Source organism: Dryas octopetala, chromosome 1 (genome assembly GCF_963921425.1).
Source record: "Dryas octopetala chromosome 1, drDryOcto1.1, whole genome shotgun sequence".
NCBI lineage: Eukaryota > Viridiplantae > Streptophyta > Magnoliopsida > Rosales > Rosaceae > Dryas > Dryas octopetala.
In genome coordinates, this window is record NC_141366.1 from 22,122,972 (window position 1) to 22,145,780 (window position 22,809).

The 22,809-nt window shown below is 37.6% G+C and overlaps 1 protein-coding gene across 1 annotated transcript; it reads left to right on the forward strand.

The window, feature by feature from the left end:
* Nucleotides 1-979: 979 nt before the first annotated feature.
* On the forward strand, nt 980-4,054 carry LOC147299162 (aluminum-activated malate transporter 2-like). The gene is made up of 6 exons (XM_086229652.1): nt 980-1,250; nt 1,415-1,555; nt 2,336-2,608; nt 2,957-3,063; nt 3,150-3,293; nt 3,575-4,054. The coding sequence occupies exons 1-6, from the start codon at nt 980-982 to the stop codon at nt 4,052-4,054; spliced, it is 1,416 nt and encodes a 471-aa protein (XP_086085778.1).
* Nucleotides 4,055-22,809: the final 18,755 nt, after the last annotated feature.

Below are 22,809 nucleotides of genomic sequence, written 5' to 3' on the forward strand. Positions count from 1 at the left end.
TGTTGGATTAAAATAAATAATGGGTCTATGCTTATCTGTTGCCCAACAGTTAGGCAACTCCGGTAAAATTCTTGATCTAAAAATGAAGAAATTATTGTGTGTAACCGTAACACCACGTGACATGATGATGTGGTGTTACCAATCTACTCAAATTGTAATACGTGTACAATAATTAATTTCTAAAACCCTAAAATCTAAGAAAAAACCCTTAAAATCGTCTATTTGTTATAATTTGAATAGATTAGTAACACCACATGTGATAACGTGGTGTTATGGTCATATACAGTAATTTTTCTCAAAAATGGAGCTGGAGTGCTCGAAGCGAGATACAAACTATAAATTTTTTTAGTTAAGTAATTATCTTGTATGATATCATAGTTCTAATTTCAGATATGAGAGAAACTTTCTTATAACAAGAATATAGCTAATTAGGTATCCCAAACTAATAACACATATGCTCTTATACTTTATCACATAAATTTTTTTTCAATTTCAAGATAAAACTCATCTTATAGGATGCCAAGTCAGCCCCTATAATAGTTATAGGTAAGTTTTTTCTTTCTGATCGTGAATTCAAAACCTCCAACTATATACCACACTTATCAATTATTATGTCAATAAACTGAGTGGGACTACACCACTGTATGTATCGAATATATATATATATATATATATATATCTGTCAGCCTACCTAGCTTAAGTTTTTTATTTTTTATTTTACTCCGATGGTTTTAAACTGAAATTTATTACTATGTGCTGTGATAAGTAAAACATATTTTAATTTATATGTCGCCATACAACATTGTTCACTTATAAATAGAGTACCTTGCTGTGTCAGTCTGTCAGACCTCACTCCATAAGGCACATCTTCTTCCTAGACATCTCAACCTCCACACCCGCCATCTGATTTGCCCCTTCCTGTCTTCTCTCTCTCACCTGCAGCTTCCAATATTTTCTAGCTTCAATAGCAATATTGGAAATGGCATCTTCAAACAATGAGGATGCTGCAGGACTCTTGGCGAGGCTCAAGTCTTTGCCCGAGAGGTTATGGGGGAAGATAGTTGCATTCGCGTTGAGGCTAAAGAAACTAGGAAAAGACGATCCAAGAAGGATTGTCCATGCTCTTAAAGTGGGACTTGCTCTCACTTTGGTCTCACTCTTCTACTACTTTAAACCACTCTATGAGGGTTTTGGTATTGCTGCAATGTGGGGTATTTTAACTGTTGTGGTTGTCTTCGAATTTTCAGTGGGTAAGCAACTTCTCTACAAGCTCAGACCATGGATACATGAATTTATTTGGTTCTTGGTCCATGCATGATATTATATCAATGAATCTTGTAGAATTCAATATCAAATGTTAAACTTGATCTAACTGCAGGCCGGTATTTAATTTGTTTGTTTCATAAAATTTCAGGAGCAACACTAGGAAGAGGTTTAAATAGAGTGTTGGCAACTTTAACAGCTGGTGCTCTGGGCATTGGGGCTCATCGCTTAGCTACTCTTTCTGGAGAGACAGGAGAGCCCATACTAATTGCTATCTTTGTCTTTATAACAGGTATACATATATACTTATTTGAAACCAAAATCAATTATGTTATATATTTGTTAAGGTATATTTCATTTTATTTATGTTGAGGTATATCTTATTGGGGCTCACACAAGTCGTTTTGTGTTGATTTGAATTGTTCATTTTTTACATCTCCATTGATAAAATTATCTTTGCAAAAAATTAGTCAAATCGGAAATCATTTGCCTATCTAATTTTGATCAAACAAATGGACGAACCAAATATTTTCAATGAAAACATCCATTTATTTGATCAAAGTTAGATAAGCAAATGATTTCTGATTTGGTTGATTTTTTATAAGGATGATCTATCAATGAAAATGTAAAAATTGAATAGTTCGGATCGACACAAAACGACTCGTGTGGGCCCTAACAGGGTCATACCTCAACATAAATAAGTTGAGGTATACCTCAACAAAAGCTATATATATATATATATATATACACAAGGAATTTAAGTGTGGGATTCCATAAATAGAGCCCACTCCACATTATATTTCAACAATCCGAACTGTTTATTTTTTTAAGTCTATATTCAAAGATGTAAAAAATTAAACAAATCGAAAACTATTAAGCTATTAAACTTTGATTATATATATATGAAAAACTTTAGGTGCCAACGTTCCCACGCATGCACGTGAGAGAGTGTTCAAACGCTAGGAACGAGTGCTCAAAGACTCTCTCAAATGCATGCGTACCTACGCCAATATTCATATGTGTCTTTCAATTCACCAAGACACCAACTAATTATTGTTTCATGTTGATGCAGCTGGAGCAGTGACATTCTTGAGATTCCTTCCCCAAATGAAAGCAAGGTATGATTATGGGCTGCTAATATTCATCTTGACATTCTGCTTGGTATCGGTCTCGGGTTATCGGGATGATGATGTCATACGAATGGCCTTCGAGAGGCTGTCTTCGATCATCCTCGGATGCTGCACTGCTGTCGCTGTATGTATTTTTATTTGTCCAGTGTGGATTGGGTTGGAACTTCACAATCAGATTGCTGCCAACATTGAAAAGCTTGGGATTTTCTTAGAAGGTACATCAGTATAACAGCAAGGACCGATTATGCTGCCTACCTATATATGATTTTGATTTAACATTAAGTCCAAATAATATACTTCGATCATTCCAATGCAAGAAAAGTAACACAAAGAATCTAACATATGGAACCTAACCTGAGTTCTTTTTCCTTTCTTTTTTCCCTTTTCATCACGTACATGTGTACATGCAAATTAATCACGTGCATTCTAGTATTAAAAAAAAAAAAATATTTAGCACACATACACAGTTAGAATAATATTTACTCTAACTTTATTATATTTTTATCTTATTTATCATTGCTTCGTACTAGGAAAAGCTTAACAAGTTAACCACTTACTTACAGGATTTGGAGACGAATACTTCAAAAAATCTGAGGGTGGACAGCCCAAAAGCAAATCTCTTGAGGGATATAAAAGTGTTCTATCTTCAAAAGGCAGTGAAGAAACCATGGTGAGAATAAATAGCTTCCTCTATTTCTATCCAAGAAAATTATTCTTGAATTCCACTCTAAATTCTTTAATTTCTATTATGTCCAGGCTAATTTGGCAAGATGGGAACCGTGTCATGGCCTGTTCAGGTTTCGTCATCCATGGAAACAGTACTTGAAAGTTGGGACCTTAACTCGCCAATGTGCCTTCAAAATTGAAACTCTCAACAGCTACCTTACCTCTCAGATCCAAGTATGACAATGAAAATAACCCTTAATTATTACCCATTTATGTCTAAATAATATATACATGCATATCACTACCACCGACTAGTATAACCATTAGGAAATTTTTTTTGTTATCGGACAATTAGATATGTTGTGTATCATAGTAGCTATTAATTTGAATTATTAAGTAGAATTATGTATTTGAATGCAAGGTCTACAGACTAGCAATATAATATATCAGATACCTAACAAGAGAATAGATACATATTGCTCTACTAACTTATCTTCATATATCTACTTTTACAGTCACCACCAGAAGTTCGAAGCATAATTCAAGAGCCATGCACAGTTATTAGCTCAGAGTGTGGCAAAGCATTGAAGGAATTAGCATCCGCAACCAAAAAAATGACTAAATCATCATCAGCCGAACCTCACATTGCCAACTCAAAAGCTGCTGCGGAAGAACTCAAATCTGTAATCCAATCAAGCTTATTGAAACACGCTGATTTCCTACACATCATACAAGAAGGTGCAGTGGCCTCACTGCTATTTGAAATTGTCACATGCACAGAAAAAATTGCTGAGGCCGCTCATCAACTAGCATCCCAAGCAAAGTTTAAGAATGTAAAGCCTAGAGTGACACCAGAGAAGCAACAATTACAGTCAGAATCCGGCGTAGATGGGCCACATCATGTTATTATGATTAGTGAATCGTCCCAAACTTTACCAGAAAATGCAAATTCTTTGACACCAGCAAAGGGTGAGGGTCTGAGAATGGAAGTGTAGACTTGGGAATGCATTAGCATGTTTTTAATTCTCTGTCAATAAATGAATTGATAGAGGTTATTATAAGATTTTTTTTTTTGTTTTTTTTACTCCCTTACTGCATTAGCTAGTAGTTCTATTGGGGAGTTGATATGTTGCTTTTTCCCTAGAGCTTCCACTTGAAGCTCAGAGGTTAATTCGGAGCGGTTTGTACTTTGCTGCAAATGATGAATTTAATCGCTTACTGAAAATAACATAAAACGTATTCTATCCTCAAGTTTTGTATTCCTTTATGATGCACAATTTAAATTTGTTCTCTCTTAAATAAATACATGGAGAGGAAGGCTTAATTTAATTAATTTTGTCAATTATGGATCAAATAAAGATCATCACAAACACACTAAAAACCAATTCCTAGTGGTATTGTGGCAGCTAAACCTAATCAATTAATATTACCAAATAAACACATTAGTTTTTTCATTTGTATAATTAATTAAGTCATTTAATTTAAAGTTTAGAGAAAAAAAAGGTGTACAAAACAAGTGCATTCCACATCCAAAACTAGCGCTGAACTCTTTTTTTTTGGGCCATGTAGCGCTGAACTCGATCTTATCCTCAATCATAAGGTGAGAGTTCAAAGGCCTTTTTAAGTGGGCCCTCTAATATATATATATATGCAAGAGCTCATAGAATAATTAGACCATTGCTCAAATTTGACCTTTGATGACTCATTAGTCCAGTTAATAATGTAACCATATTCAATCTTGATCTGCTGCGTCATTAATTCCTTTTCTTGGCCTTTTGCCTAAGTTCAAGAGCTACCGTACAAAGTCCATCTAATTAACAGTGTGACTCATTAATTCTAGGCCTTTCCGATTATATTATAAAATTTTTTGCTTGTACGTACGTAGAAATATTCAAATTGATTTGTTTTCTTTAAAGCAAACAAAGTCTGTCAAATATGATTCATAAAAATTGAATTTTTTGAGACCCACATCTTGCCCATGTTGTAAGCTGTCCACTAATTAAACGTCTAAAATGCAGATACCAGCTTCTTTTTTAGAGCATTGCTAAGATCCAAATTATTGGGAATATATTATCATTGTTTTGTTCATGTTTTCTGCCCCATGGAATAATTCGAAGCCTCTTCCTGCTTTGTTTTTAGTCATGATTCGCAGCACATATAATGCCATCATGAGATGCATTAAGAACATATAAAAGGAAAAAAAAAAAGTAGACGAATTCAATATTAATTATTGGTGATAATGTTTCTGATAGGTAGCTACACAACTACACAAATAGGTCATCAATTGATTAATTATTGATTGACATAATTAGTTTTACCTTTTAAAAAATGGGTTTTATTTAAATATTCCTTGTATTTTTCGGTTTTGGACAAGAATATTGTCATTGTTGTCCAAAATTTAAATTGGAGTGAGGATCCATGAAAATAATATAGTTCTAGAAACACATTGTAAAATATATGTAGGGGTCGGCAATGGGCCGGGCCGGGCTGGCCCAGGCCCAATCTTTCGGGCTCGGGCCGGGCTCGGGCTTGAATTATAAGAGCCCAACAGAACTTTCGGGCCGGGCCGGGCTGGGCTTGGGCCTGAATACACAAATCCGAAGCCCACCCATCGGGATTGAGACTAACGGGCTTTAGAGCCGGGCCGGACTAGGCCCGAACGGGCAGCCCAATAGGCCCGAACGGGCAGCCCAAATTAGGCTTTTTTGGCTTCTCAAATTGCTTAATTTATTGCCTAATTTATGTCAATTATAACTATAAAACTTAGCAGATGACTAATTCATTGGTTTTAACTTGCCAAAATTTTGCAATGTCAGCTCCCAAAGTCACAATTTAACAAGTTAACAACATATAATTTAATTATAAATAGAGGGGGAAATGCATCACTATAGAATGTGTACATCCCAACTAGGTTGGCACCTACACAACCTATCTATCATTTGCATTTCACATGTACATCCCAACTAGGTTGGCACATACACAACCCTCAAAACTGAAATGTATTGATTTAATTATACTAAAAGTAACAATATGCAGTTATGAGTTATGGTGCTTAACTCCTTATGGAGTTTACAAATTACAAACCAATAGTGAAACTGAAAAAATAAAATCAGTTAATCAGGTGGCTGATTCAGCAGGGGAAATGGTCTCTTCTTCAACAAATTCAGGTCTTGATAGCTTGATATTCATTAGATCCTCTGCCCAATCCTCCTCTTGAGCAGCCTCTTGCATTCTTGCCTCAGCTAAGCGCCAATCTTTAACGCAGATTAGAGCTTCTATAGTGTTCGGACTCAAGCTAGCCCTCTTCTCCGATACCACTCTACCACCTGCACTAAAAGCAGCTTCGGATGCAACAGTTGAAGCTGGAACAGTTAGCAAATCACGAGCCATGATGGAAAGCACAGGATATTGTGTATCATGTGATTTCCACCATCCCAAAACAGAAAATGCAGTTTCATCAACATCATCTAAAACTGGTGCATCAAGATAGTATTGCAAATCAGAAGTAGAACAAACAGAGGATTGCACCTTTGCCATTTTCAAGGCTCTCATAGCACTGTTTTGAAAGTTAGGAATAGAAATTGGGGAAGAACTAGTACTACCAGAAACAGTACTTTGAGGATTAGTTGTGGTTTCAGTAGAGTTTCGTGATGATGCAGCAGGCACATTAGACTTGTAATGGTCATACAATTTAAACAGAGAAGACTTAATTTCATCTACCTTTACCTTTATGTCATCTTCCTCACAACCAATAACATTTAACCACTCACTAATTGCCCAAATTTTGAACCTAGGATCCATAACAGTAGCAAAACAAAAAAATTTAGGAAAAGTTGCCCAATATTTATCAAATTTACTTTTCATAGCAACCATAGCAGTTTCAAATGCATTAATATGAGAATATGATTGAAATGCACAATGAATATCAATCAAACAAGTCAGCACACGACTAGAAGTAGGATAATACACACCACATAATATTTTTGTTGAAGAATCAAAAGTCTTTAAAAAACCACAAACAAACTGAGCAACAAGCCAATCATGTTCAGATGGAATCGGTAAAGTAGAACTTCTAGTTGATTGATTTATTGTCTGAACATATCTATGCAAGGCAGCTTTATATTGAATGGCTACTTCTAACAATGCATATGTGGAATTCCACCTATGAGGAACATCATTGTCTATGTTTCTCTTATCCAAACGAACATCAACACAACATTTTTTCCAAATTTCATGTCTCTTATTTGAAGAATTCAAACTACGCACAATTGCAACAATTTTATCAATAGAAGGACCTAAAATAGCCAAACCATCTTGCACAATCAGGTTCATAACATGAGCACAACAACGCACATGAAACATTTGTCTAGGCACATCATCAATCATAAGATATAAAGGCAGCAAATCAGCAACAACATCATTATTTGAAGCATTATCTAGTGTAATTGAAAAAATTTTATTGTGGATACGCCAAGAGTTGAGTTCCTCATGTATATGAGTTGCAAGTGACTGTCCACTGTGTGGATACTCAATCATTTTAAAACAAATAATCCTTTTATTTAAATTCCAGTCAGCATCAATGAAGTGAGCAGTTAATGACATAAAACCAATTTTTTGTCTAGAAGACCAAACATCAGAAGTCAAACAAATTCTGCCTTCATATTTTTCAAAATAAGACAGCAATTGAGATTTTCCTTCAACAAACAGTTTCATAACATCCCTTTTACAAGTTGTGGCAGAAATTCCTTTATATTGTGGAGTAAAGCCTCTTTGAATCATTCCTTTAAAATCATGTTTTTCCACGAAAGTAAAAGGTAATTCTGCCCTAACTATAAAATCAACAACTTCTTTTCGAGCATTTTTCTCTTTATAAACAAAATTTGACAAATTACCAGCAGCATTTGATTGTAAAAGCATTTGATTACCAATATTAACATTTTGGCATTCAAGATGTTTCCTATAATGACGAGCTAAATGAGTAGTACCATTTGAAGAATTGCCATCTAATTTTTTTCCACATATTGCACATTTTGCTTTTGTAACAGATTTACCATTTTCAATTTCAACAACTTTTTCAAACCAGTTCCACACTTCACTTCTACTGGATTTAGGAATAGAATTAGATTGGGGTGTGGATGGGGGGGAACCAATGGATTCATGGATTCCAATTACACTAGACTCTGGGTGAGTAGACATCCTAAAAAAACTACCAACAAATAACCAGCAAATAACACTACCAGCAAAAAAATACCAGCAAACTGCAAATAACACTACCAGCAAAAAAAAATACCAGCAAACTGCAAATAAACACCAGATCTTATCATAAACACCAGATCTTATCATAAAAAAAATACCAGCAAACTGCAAATAAACTGAAATTCAGCAAATTGCCATTTTCCACTCACACAGCAGCAGCACCAGCACCAACACAAGAGGCCAACTCCTACACAGGACAGCTTCACCACAAGCTATTAATCTTCACCACAGCTACACACACAACAAAAAAAAACACAATTAGTGAAACAGTGATGAATTTTTTGCTGAAATCACAAAAATGACAAAGGGAGGCAAACTGGCAGGAAAATGACTTAACTGAAATCACAAAGGGAAAATGACTTACACTTACACAGTTACACGCAAAGGGAGGCAAACTGGCAGGGAGCTTGCGGCGGAGTCGCTGGTGCGAAGGTGGCGTTGCGGTGGTGCTCGGACTGTCTGAGCGATAGTGCTATCAACTATCCGATCGCAGTTCAGATCTCGATCTGATCATTAATTGATCGGATCGAGTCCGATCGATCGGAGTTTGGTGGGTTGGGCTTGCTTTCTGGAGAGAGGCTGGGTTGCTGGGTAGCCTGGGTTCGATCAGAGTTGGGGGTGGCGAGATGGTGAATCGGTGATGATGGTGATGATGGAGAGAGGCTGAGACTGAGTGAACCCTAGGAGAGGCCGAGAGGGTCTGAGAGTCTGATGTTGAAGGGGTTAGGGTGGCGAGATGGTGAATCGGGGTTAGGGTGGCGAGATGGCGAGATGGCGAGATGGGGTTAGGGGTTAGGCCGTTAGGGGTTAGGGTGTCTGAGAGGCCGAGAGTGAACCCTAGAAAAACCTCACCCCGAGAGTCACCAGGCGGCGAATGCGATGGGGTCTGAGGTCTGATGGGGTCTGAGGTGACGAGATGGCGATGGGGTTAGGGTGGCGAGATGGCGAGATGGGGTTAGGGGTTAGGCCGAGAGGGTGGATGGCGAGATGGCGACTGGCGAGGTGGATGGCGAGATGGCGAGATGGCGAGGTGGCGAGGTGGATGGCGAGGTGGCGAGGTGGCGAGATGGCGAGATGGCGAGGTGGCGAGATGGCGAGGTGGCGAGGTGGATGGCGAGATGGCGAGGTGGCGAGATGGCGAGAGTGATGATGGTGATGATGGAGAGGCCGAGAAGGTTTGAGAAGTGAGAAGTTTGAGAGTGTGAAGTTTGGCGAGATCACAGATCACTGATGACTGATGTTGAACACTTGAACTGTTGAAGGAGGCGGCGAATGTTGAGAGTTAGGGTTACAGTGAAAGTGTGAGAGTGTGAGACTTAGGTTTATATACTTATGACTTATCTTTAGGGTTTAATATTTTATTAGTTTAGGGTATTTTGGGGTTTGGGCTTAGGGGTTTGGATGGGGTTTGGTCCGTTTGGATGGGGTTTCAGGGTTTGGATGGGGTTTGGATTTTTTAATTTTATTACATGTGTAATATATGCTTTATTATATATTTTATTACATATGTTTTATAAACAAATGATGCAATTGTGTTTTTAACGATCTGAACCGTTCAAATTTTAATTTCTCACTAAAAAATAATTCATGCAAAAAATTAGCTCGATCGGAGATGTAAAAATGACGTAACGGTGGTCGAATTAATGAACGATCGTTGTTTTTCTAATGATAATCGAATGGGTAGATGAATTCCGATTTTGCTGATTTTTTGTAAGGATGATCTTTGACTATGAATATAGAAAATGAACGGTTCAGATTGTTGAAATCACGTTGTGGTCTTCACAATTATGAAAACAATAAGGTTTCAACGAGAAAGTTATTAGAATTATACTTTTCAACTCTTCAAGTGTATTTATATGTAGAAGCTCATATATCGATCGTGTTTTCAACGATCCGAACCGTTCAAGTTTTAGTTCCCCACTCAAAGAGAATCCTTGCAAAAAATTAGCTCAATCAGAGATGTAAAAATGACGTAACGGTGGTCGAATTAATGAATGATCGTTGTTTTTCTAATGATAATCGAATGGGTAGATGAATTCCGATTTTGCTGATTTTTTGTAAGGATGATCTTTGACTATGAATATAAAAAATGAACGGTTCAGATTGTTGAAATCACGTTGTGGTCTTCACAATTATGAAAACAATAAGGTTTCAACGAGAAAGTTATTAGAATTATACTCTTCAACTCTTCAAGTGTATTTATATGTAGAAGCTCATATATCGATCGTGTTTTCAACGATCCGAACCGTTCAAGTTTTAGTTCCCCACTCAAAGAGAATCCTTGCAAAAAATTAGCTCAATCAGAGATGTAAAAATGACGTAATGATGGTCGAATTAATTAACGATCATGGTTTTTTTAATGATAATCGAACGAGTAAATGAATTCCGATTCGACCGATTTTTTGTAAGGATGATATTTGACTATCAACATATAAAATGAACGGTTCAAATTGTTAAATTAATGAACAATCATGCCATCATGGTTTAATAACTTCAATTATAGTTGTATTATAAAAATTGTATATGCACATATACATTTATGTTTTATTATAGTTGTAAATTTGTAATGTTGTATATAATTTTAAAAGTTTATTATTTATGGTATTACATACTTACATAGTATAGTTTACACTATTACTATTTAGTATTTACTAACATTATAGAATTATATAATAACTTAATAAACATATTAATAATTTATTAGAATAAACAAACGAAAAACCTATTAAATATGTTATGATTCACAAATTAGACAAATAAACTAGTTAGCTTAGTTGGTTGAGAGTTGAAATTTGTTCTATGAGGTCTCAAGTTCGATTTAGAACATAGCCAAAATCCTATATTTTTTTTATTGAAGATATTAAACGGGCTTTGGGCTTTGGGCTTTGGGCTTCGGGCTTTGGGCTTTGGGCTTCGGGCCGGGCTTTGGACCGGGCTTTGGGCGGGCTTTGAGCGGGCCTAAGCGGGCCGGGCTTTGGGCGGGCCGTGGGCTTCAAGGGGATGGCCCAAGCCCAACCCAAAAAATTTTCGGGCCGGGCCGGGCCGGCCCAAATGTCGGGCCACATCGGGCTTCGGGCCCAATGGGCTGGGCGGGCTTCGGGTGGGCTTCGGGCTTTGGGCTATTTGGTGAGCCCTAAATATATGTTGATAGGTACAAAACTATTTGATCATTCTGGAACATCTTGTGGAGCATGTTTTTGATATTATTGAACTTTTAAAATATTAGAAAAATACAAATTATATTAAAAAACAATAAATAAAATTAAAAAAAAAAATAAAAGAACCCAGCAACCCACCCCTCCCTTCACCATTACCATCACCTAACCCAATAACCTACCCATTCCGTAGTGTGAGAATGTGGAATGTTGTCCCACATTGAAAAATTATAACTTTCTAATGACTTATAAGGATCTTAGGCTATTACTCCTATTGTCAATTAGTTTTGAGATGGATATATAGATTTATTCATAGTATCAAAGCATGTTCACCCACGTGTACTTAAGCTAAGTGGCCACATGTGCTCTATGTCACCCAATATGAGTATGAATAATCCACGTGTTTGGCTTAAAGTGATGTCACACGTGCAGAGACGTGTGAGAATGTGGAGTGTTATCCCACATTGGAAAATTATAACTTTGCATATTGGCTTATAATTCTTGGGTTATTAATTCCTCCTTTTGACGTACAATTGATTTTGGGATGGATGACTAAATTTCTTCCAATAGCTCGTCGCTGCCTTCATCACTGAAGGCCCGACCCTATGCCGCCCGCGCTCTCCTCTCTCTCTCTCTCTCTCTCTCTCTCTATTTATCAAATTGGGTTTTGTTCCTTATTAGAATTTTAGGGCAAACTTAGTTGATGTAAATTTGGCAATCTTTGAACATCAAAGCCTAGCTAATTCAAGGGTTATATTCAAAGGAAGGCCTATGAGTTATAGTTAATTATGTTTCATATGAGTTATAATTAATTATGTTCAAAATCAAATAATCTAACACTTGATCTGAGATATTCATTATTCGTCCCTACTCGATCTGCCTCATCCTATCTTCTTCTCAAAATAAAGAAAAGAGTCGACAAAGAGGTGAAGGAGAAGGTGGTGGGTGGCAGTTTGTGGGGGATGGTGACACTACAAGAAAAACATATTTGGGCGACGAACAAATATTCGTCGCCCAAAGCAATTTAGGGCGACGAACAAGAAAATTTGTCGCTCAAAGTTATAAAGGTTTGGGCGACGAACATGTTCGTCGCCCAAAGGAGGTTTAGGCGACGAATCACACGTTCCTCGCCCAAAGTTACTTTGGGCGACGAACAAATTTCGTCGCCTAAACATTAACAACAAACAATTAATTGAGAAATCCATTGGGCGAGGAATATACATGTTCGTCGCCCAAAGATAATTTGGGCGACGAACATATATATTCCTCGCCCAAACTTACTTTGGGTGACCAAATATTTCGTCGCCCAAACTCATTTTGGGCGAGGAATATACATTTCGTCGCCCAAAGACACTTTAGGTGACGAAATTATGTTCGTCGCCCAATATGAGTTTGGGCGACGAAATATGTTCGTCGCCCAAAGGATCATCCTGTTTTGTAATAATGGTTTGGGCGAGGAACCTCACAATTCGTCGCCCAAAGACACTTTGGGTGACGAAATTATGTTCGTCGCCCAAAATGAGTTTGGGCGACGAAATATGTTCGTCGCCCAAACCATCATCCTATTTTGTAATAATGGTTTGGGCGAGGAACCTCACAATTCGTCGCCAAAGTTTGTTTGGGCGACGAAATTTGTAGTTCCTCGCCCAAAGTAAGAATATTTTTTTGTTTACAATTTTATATATGTAATAGCATACTATTCGATTGTATTTCCAAAGATCATAACCATTCATTTTTTAATTCCCCACTTAAGGATCATCCATGCAAAAAATTAGCTCAATCGGAGATGTAGAAGTTAGGTAACGGTGGTTGAACTTATGAACAATTGTAAATTTTGTAATACGAATCGAAGTATGAGATGAATTCCGATTTAGCCGATTTTTTGCAGGGATGATCTTCCAGTATAAACGAATAGAATGAACGGTTCCGATCGTTGAAATCACATTGTAGTCTTCACAAATTGTTGAATCACCAAAATTTCTACCCAAAAGTTAATATAATTATACTCTTCAAGTGTATTTGTATGTAGAAGATCACTTTTGTATTGTGTTTTTAACGATCCGAACCGATCGTTCCTTAGTGCCTCACTTAAGGATCATCCATGCAAAAAATTAGCTCAATCGGAGATGTAAAAATTAGGTAACGGTGGTTGAACTTATGAACGATTGTAAATTTTGTAATACGAATCGAAGTATGAGATGAATTCCGATTTAGCCGATTTTTTGCAGGGATGATCTTCCAGTATAAATGAATAGAATGAACGGTTCCGATCGTTGAAATCACATTGTAGTCTTCACAAATTGTTGAATCACCAAAATTTCTACCCAAAAGTTAATATAATTATACTCTTCAAGTGTATTTGTATGTAGAAGATCACTTTTGTATTATGTTTTTAACGATCCGAACCGATCATTCCTTAGTGCCTCACTCAAAGATCATCCATGCAAAAAATTAACTCAATTGGAGATGTAGAAGTTAGGTTTAGCATTTAGGATGTATGAACGATCTTGATTCTTATAATAATAATCGAACGGGTAGATGAACTCCGATTGAGCCGATTTTTTCCAGGGTTGATCTTTGAGTATGAACATATATGAAGAATGGCTCTGATTGTGATAATCACGTTGTGGTCTTCACAATTATTGAAGCTACAAGGTTTTAACGAAAGAGTTGATATAATTTTATTCTTTAAATGCAAAAACCACTGATTTATATGTAGAACCTTATATGTCGATTGTGTTTTTAACGATCTGAACCGTTCATTTATTAGTTTGTCACTCAAAGATCATTCCTCTAAAATATTAGGTCAATTGGAGATCTAGAAGTTTGGTATTGGAGCTCGAACGTATGAACGATCATGGTTCATTAAAAAATTCAAGTTTGGGCGACGAAATATAGCTTTAGGCGACGAACAGTGCGTCGCCCAAAGTCTGAAATTATGGCGGGATAAAACGGTGCCCTAAAGTCAACAACTTTGGGCGACGAACCATATTCGTCGCCCAAAGTCTTTAAGTTAATACCCATTCCTGGGTTCACTTCAGTCACTCTTTTGCTCACTCAGTGCCTCACCCTCGCATCGCAGCGCCGCACCCACTTCCTTCCCTCAGCTCTCACTCCCTCCTCCTCCTCCTCCTCCCTCCTCCTCCTCCCTCCGCCTCCTCCTCCTCCTCCTCCCTCCGCCTCCTCCTCCTCCTCCCTCCTTCCCCGAAACCCAAAACCCCCCCCGAGAACCCACCCCCCCCATCGGAGACCCACCACCCCCGCCGAAACCCACCCCCCCCGAATACCCACCCCCGCCGAAACCCACCCCCCCCGAATACCCACCCCCGCCGAAACCCACCCCCCACCCGAATACCCACCCCCGCCGAAACCCACCCCCACCCGAAACCCACCCTCCCCCGAAAACCCACCCCCACCGAAACCCTTCCCCCTCCCCAGCCGAAACCAGCTCACCCAAACCCCCCCTCCAAGCCGAAACAGGTATTTTTTTTTTTTTTTTGAATTTATGGTATTTTATGGGTTTTTTTTTTGTATTTTCTGTTTTTTATGGTATTTTCTGTTTGTTTTTGGTATTTTCTGTTTTTTATGGTATTTTCTGTTTTTTATGTTTTCTAATATTGTGGATTTTGTACTTGTTGTGGATTTTGCATAAATTGGTTGTGAAATTTCTGATTTTAGTGGTAATTAGTTAATGTTGTGGGTTTTTTTAATTTAGTGGTTTGGTTGTGAAATCTGAATTTAGATTGATGTTGGGCTCATATTTGACCATGATTTCTTTTTTTGGTGAAGGAAGGATAGTGTTGCATTTGTTGTGAAGGATAATTGCATTTTTGGTGAGGTATGTGTTTAATCTATCTTTTAGTTAAGTTTTTGTATGATTTAGTATTTAATGTTTCATATATAATTGTATTAAATTTTTGAGTGAATTAGTTTGTATGTTAAAATTAATTACAAAATTGATTAATTAATTTGTATGTTTTTATATGCTAAAATTTAATAGTTTGTTTGTATGCTTATATGTATATTGTTAGATTAATTATAGTTTAGTTTGTATGTTACATTTAGTTTAGTTGTAATTGCAAAATTTCCGATGACGTAGTCCAGCACTCCTCGAGTACTGGGTGAGGTCATGTGGCACGAAGCGCTTGTGCGAAGTTATCAATCGATAACTTTATACATTTAACTAGTTGTGCGAAGTTATCAGTGGATAATTTTGTACACTAAATTTAAATTCACCTTAGACCCGTTCGAGAATCTATTGGACGCGCGCATGGGCGCTGGGCGTGACTGCGCTCCAATATGATTCTTGAATTGTCCAAATTACCCATGGACAGTTTGGGAGTGCACAATTATGTGTTGTGGTTAGCGGTTCATGTGATGTGGATTAGTTAGTTTGTTAGTTTTTAAATATAAAATTTCGTTTAATTACAAAATGTAGATTAATTAGTTTGAGAAATATATATAATTTAGTTATAAGGTGAAAGGCGATGGAGTCAGCTCCCAATGATGTAGTTCAGCCATCCTCGAGTACTGGGAGCCCCTCTATGCCACGGAGGGCCCGTCGATCTCACCGCTCTAGTCAGGTCACTGCTTCCGCTTCCGCTTCATCTACTGCCACATCATCCACTGCGACGAGGGGACCATGTAGTGGGTTGAAGTCCTCTCGGATCGTGCGCAGTACTGGGGCGCGGATTCCAGTCATGTGTGTGCAAAACGGCCGACGACCGTTAGATCCTAACGTTGACAGTTTGTTCTCGCATGATGTGGGGGCTATTATTCGTGCCGAGTGCGCCATGATTGCAACCACTTGGAAAAAATTGCCGGCAGAGATTCAACACAAAGTGATCCGCTCCATCTCAGTGAGTATATAGCTCAATAATTAATTCAAAATGATAAATTTGATCATTTATAACAATCTAATATTTTTTTCAGGTTAACTTTGACATTCAGATGGATGATCCCCTCACTGTCACGTATATGACAGATTTACTCATCAAGTCTTACAGGCAGTGGAAGCACGAACTACACGTGTATTTCAAGGGATTTTCGTCGGCAGTTGAGGCATTGGCGAACCCCCCTATGGAGTTGGTAGAGCGGTCTGACCAGTGGCGTTTTTTGTGCGATCATTTCATGAGTCCGTCGTTTTTGGTACGTTTTATTATCTTAAGACTTTAAAAAATCGATTATTATTTTGTTATTCTATTATTGTATACATACACTAACATATTTATAATTTGTTTAATATTTAACAGAAGAAGTCGGTCGCCAACGCCAGAAACCGGAAAGAGAAGCCGTTTAACCATCATAGTGGTCCGACGCCCATCTCATATCGAGTGGAGTCGCGACGTCGGGTACGTCATTATTTAATTTAATACATATATATTCTTTAATATTGGTTGGGTCTTTGACAAAATTATTTTCTTTTTCAGCGTGGGTCGCAATTTCCGGAGATAGATACTTTCGGAGATATCTATGTTCATCCCGGTTGTGATGCGGCCAAGGCAAAACATGTTAGTTTTTTATATTTTAATTTTTTTCACAATTTTTTATATTTATTTTTCTAATTGGTTACTTGTATATATAACATTTTGAAGGATGAGATGGTGGCCAACTCGAGAATATATTTGGAGAGCTTGGCCGAGCAGCACCCTCCGGGTACTCCGTTGGAGTCGATTCCAGTACCCGATCCCGATGTCGGACTTCGTATTATGATAGACTCACTGGGTGTTAGGCCCGGTAAGGAAATACGCGGCATGGGATATGGGCGGATTCGTGATGTTCGATCCTCGTCTTCGTCTTCATCTTCGTCTCAGCCATCTGCAGTCGTCGCAGGGTTGTCCGCTCAAGTGAAGAAGTTGCAGGAGGACTTACGAGCTGAGAGAGCGGAGAAGGAGGCGTTGTATGCTGCATTGACCAAGGCGATACCTGGGTTTGTCCCGCCACCATCTTCTCATCAACCTCCGTCAGATATGAATGATGATGATGCTACTAGTTTAGAATAGATTGACTATATATATTAGGGTTAATTACTACTTTGTATGGATATTTTGATATATAAATTTATGAATTTTGTTTTATATAGTTTTTGAATAAAGAATTTTTTTTTTAAATATTAAATTTAAATAAAAAAAATAATTTTTTTTTAAAAAAAACATGTTTGAGCGACGAAATTTTTCGTCTCCCAAAGGGTGTTTGGGCGACGAATAAATCTATTCCTCGCCCAAAGCATGTTTGGGCGACGGAATTTTTCGTCGCCTAAACATGCTTTGGGCGACGAATACACCTGTTCGTCGCCCAAACACACTTTGGGCGACGAAAAATTCCGTCGCCCAAAGAACGTTCCAGCGAGGAAATTAGTTATTCCTCTCCCAAATCTTGTTTAGGCGACGGATAATTTCGTCGCCCAAACATGCTTTGGGCGACGAATAAGGGTGTTCGTCGCCCAAACTCTCTTTGGGCGACGAAATTTGTCCGTCGCCTAAAAATTATTTGGGCGACGAATTTTATGTGTTGGGAGACAAAAAAATTTCGTCGCCCCTAGGTGTCTTTGGGCGACGAAATTTATGGATTCGTCGCCCAAACTCTTGGGCGACGAACCTTGGGCGTCCAATTGCTCGACGAACCAATTTCGTCGCCCAAACGTTTGGGCGACGAAACTCTACTTTGGGCGACGAATTCCGTTCCTCTCCCAAACCCTTTTTTCTTGTAGTGTGAAGGGACGAGTGCTGGTGTTTGGTGATAGGGTGTGGCTGGATTTCGAGTAGGGTTGGATGATGGTAATGGTGAAGGGAGGGTTGATGTGATGGTGAAGCGTGGGACCCACATGATGGGTGGGGCTGAAAATTTTTTGTTTTTAAATATTATTTCATTGTTTTTTAAATATATTTTAAAAGTTAATAGATTTTATTATTATTTTGTCCATGTAAACATATAAAGTGGGACCAACTAATACCATGTCAGCAGTTTTATAAAGTGGGACCGACTAATACCATGTCAGCATTTTATAAGAATAACTACTATAAGTGACGAAAAATGACTAAAGTGAGAAACGTTACTTTTGAGTAATTTCCTAAACTGAATAAGTCATGTAGCCTATATGATTGCCCTTATATAAGATTACAATTATTTACATAAGGTAAGTCCTATGACTTGGTGTACAAGAATACTTAGCATATAAGAAATATAATTCTTAATGTATAAGGAATAAATTACCTATGAAGCAAGCCTAGATTACTTAGTGGGCAAGACTTGTGGACCTAGTTGGATTATGACTTTCACACCCCCGCAAGCTGACGGGACAAGATTGCACTGGAAGCTTGGAGAGCAAGTAACAAAATCAACTAACAAATTAATTGAGCTTTAGTGAGTAAATTGTTATGATTAAACCACTAGATGTGATTCAATTCCCCTACGGATCTTGTTAATGTTGGACTTTGATGAGAACTTGCTAAGGAAAAAAGTAAATTGTCAGATAAACAAAAGGAAACAACACATAGGAATTAACGTGGTTCGCCAATTTGCCTACCTCTATGGTGAGCACCAAGAGATTTCACTAACTTTAAGAGAAAATTACAATGATCACACGAACTTTCTCTCACACTTTTGGCTAACACTCTTGATATAATTTTATTTTTTTGTTAGCCCTAAAGGTCCTTTTTTTATTCCACAGGCCCTTAGATTAAAATCCTAAACAATGTAGGAAACTAAAATCTTTAACTTGTTTAATAAGAAAACTTGCCCAAAAGACAACTTGGATATAAAATTTCAACCTTGGTAGAAGTAGGAGTCCTAATCCCCTTAGACTTAGGAAAAAATTTTTTGCCAAAAAATGACCTTGGGAGAGATTTAGTACTATAGGATTGATCCTACCCACTGTAGAATCGATCCTATAGAGCCTGTTCACAACTCCAGACTTGTGTTTGGTATGTTGTAGGATCGATCTAACAGAAACGTGGTTTTCTATCAGATTTGAGTATATAGGATTGATCCTACCCTTTGTAGGATCAATTCTTCAACTTTCTTGACCCTCTCCTATGCCCAAATAACCTCCAAACTTCATTCCAAATGTCCAGAAGTTCTTATGGACCTAAAACATCCTCAATTGTGAGCCAAAATACAACAATCTTCACCTTGGTAAGTTAATTGCTAAGAACCTAACTACTACAAGAACTTTCACCTCAGTAAGAGTCTTCTTGCCTCAATGCACCTCAAGTGAAGAGATGCTCCACTTAATCTCTAGCATGTGATGAGATTGAGCAAGCTCAAACAATGTATGAACTTCTCAGTTGTAACAACCTTGGTCAAAAAATCTAAAACGTTCTTTGTTGTTACAACCTTCTCAACTTTCAACTCACATGAGTCTAACCAATCTCAGATCTGGTGGTACCTCACAGAAATATGTTTAGTTTTCCATGAAATACTTGATTCTTCGTCAAACTTATTGCACTTTGACTGTCACATATAATCATCATTGGATCTTGATTTAACCTGAGCTCTTTAGCTAATTAACCTACTTAGCCATATAGCTTATTTAGAAGCTTATGTAAATGCCATATACTATGCTTTAGTAGTTGACAATGCACTAATCGATTGGAACGTAGCTAGCTCTCCACCAATCAAGTGATGGTGGTCTCTATCCAATCCAACTCTCTTCTCCTATAACTCTAGTTGCTTTTCATTTTAATAAGAATACGTGATGCTCAGCTTTGGCATAATCGATTGGGTTATCCATCTTTGGCTGTTTTGAAACTTTTTCCAATTATTAGTTCTTTGAGTAAACTGAAGTTTTGTTCTTCATCTCCCTCAGGCAAGGCAACAAAAGTCGTTTGGTACGTCTAATTACGTTGCTTAGATTCCATTTGAAATAATACACTTTGATGTTTGGTCATCTTCAATTTTGTCTAATCAAGGATTTTGGTATTATGTTTTATTTATTGATAATTTTTCAAGATATGCTTGGATGTTTCCCATATGATTTAAACATGAAGTATATGTGATATATTTATTAAATTTCATGCTTATGTTAAAACTCAACCTTCATCCTCTTTTAAAATTTTTTAATCATATGGTGGTGGTGAATTGTCAATAATAAGATTCAATTATTTTTTTTTTATGCAAATGGTATCTTTCATCGCATGTTATGTCCTCACCATCCTGAGCAAAAAGGGACGATTGAGCACAAACATCATCATCTTGTCGATATCGCTGTTACTAAGCTCGCCTATGCTTCCATATCTAGGGACGGAGCCAGGATTTAGAACTCGGAGGGGCTAAACTAAAAAAAATCTTGACAATACTAGGAAAGTTTATTAATAAGTAAAAATAATCCACCTAGTTAAGGGGGCATAGTAAGCCTTACCCCATACCATACTCTTATTGGGGTGATGCTATTAACACTTCTTTATATTTTATTAATCGATCACCTATCAAGGTACCTAATTATCTTTCACCATATGTTAAATTATTTAATAAATAGTCATAATATACTTCTTGTTATGTTTTTGGGTGTGCATGCTTTCCATATATTTGTCCTTATAATCAAAGTAAAATTATCCTTCTAAAAAGTGTGTTCTTGGGTTACTTTTTAATTTATAAATGATATTGGTGTTTAGATTTTTCCATCGGCAATGTTTATCTCTTTTGTCATACTACATTTGACGCAACTAGGTTTCCTTTCAAAGAGATTGCCAGTGCTCATGCCAAGGACTCCTCTTCAGATCCACCGTTGGTTTTCTTTGACCTTCACATACCCACCTTATTGCCCATCCCATCTTATGCCTCTCTTGTTTTGTCTCCCCTCCTTTAAGTCTCGCAAGCCCACGGTCTACCCGCCATTAACTTCCAGCTCGTGTTCACCTCCCTAACAAGACTGTGCAACTGCTTCCCCAGGTTGCGCCCTTACGTAGGCCTTGCCTACTGCAGCTATGTTGCCTTCTGCCCATACTGGCTTGGCTCAAGAACCGAATAATCCTGTATGCAACTAGTACGTTCCATTCCATTTCAACCCTCTTCTAACACTCATCCCATGACTACACGAGGTAAAGCAGGTATTGTTAAACCTAATTCTAAATGGGCTAATAATGTTGTTTCTACTAATCCTCTTGTGGAGCCTAGATTTTTTTCGTAGACCCAAAAACAAGAAGAGTGGCGTCATGCAAAGTGTGAGAAATTTAATGCGCTTTAGCGAGCTGGCACGTACTGTTCCTCCCAGACCTAACATGAATATTCTTCCTAATAAATGGGTATACCGAATTAAACGCAAATCTGATTGTTGTATAGAGCGTTACAAGGTTTGCTTGGTTTCCAATGACTTTCATACCCAAAACTTGATCCGGATTTATCAATTACTTGAGCGAGATATCAAAAAGTGGTAACTCATCTAGATAGACCTTTTTTAAAGAGTTACCATAAGCTTGATCTAGAGTTACTACTTCTTGAATGAACGCTCAAGAATGTGGTATTCGTCCTATTTTAAGGCTTGTTGTGAGTTTTTTTTGGCCTGTTAAATAACTTGATGTTCATAATGCATTTTTACATGGACATTTGTCCGAAGAATTTATATGCGCCAAAGGATTGTAATTAAGAAATGCACTTCATCTTGTTGAATGGGTCGTACCCTAAATGAGTAGAGTGAAATTATGATGGGTAATAATATTATGAAATATTTATTTATCACATTTTTATTCAACATGAATAATAAAAGATAATTCTTGTACCTAAATAAACACTTAAAAGCACTTAAAAATAAAAAGAAAAGTCTTAAAGAATCTTTTGGAAGGTGTGGGATTGATCCCAAAAGGAAGATGATCGATCTCAACATAGAAAAGAACGAAAGGAACAAAGTTTGGCTTTGGGGGATCGATTGACTCTTGGCGATGATTGATCACCGCTTCACTAGTGGGAATCCTTATGCCCTCTATGCGATTAGTTGCACTCCATCCATGATCGATCACTGTTCGCCCTGTTTCAATTGTCCTTATAGCCACTTTGTTGGATTGATCCTTTTGCGTCAGGACCGATCCCACCTTGCTTTGATTCCTCTATTATGTAGCTTTCCCCCTATTTTCTTGAATCAAACACGCCACATTCTCCAAATTACTTTTGTTACTGTGTGCCTCAAAATCTCTAAGGCCACGTGTACGTGGAGTAGGCTGCGATTTAAGGAAACCACTTCCTTCAAATATGCGTTAGGCGTGCTAGTATGCGGTCGTAGGCTACGTGTACAATTGATGAGATTGCACTGAAACTGGCTTCCGGTCAAGTGACCATGGATCGAGAAAGGAACGCCTCTCAGCCGCAAATGTTCTGTCACCTTGGCTGCAATTAAGGACTTAGGGTAG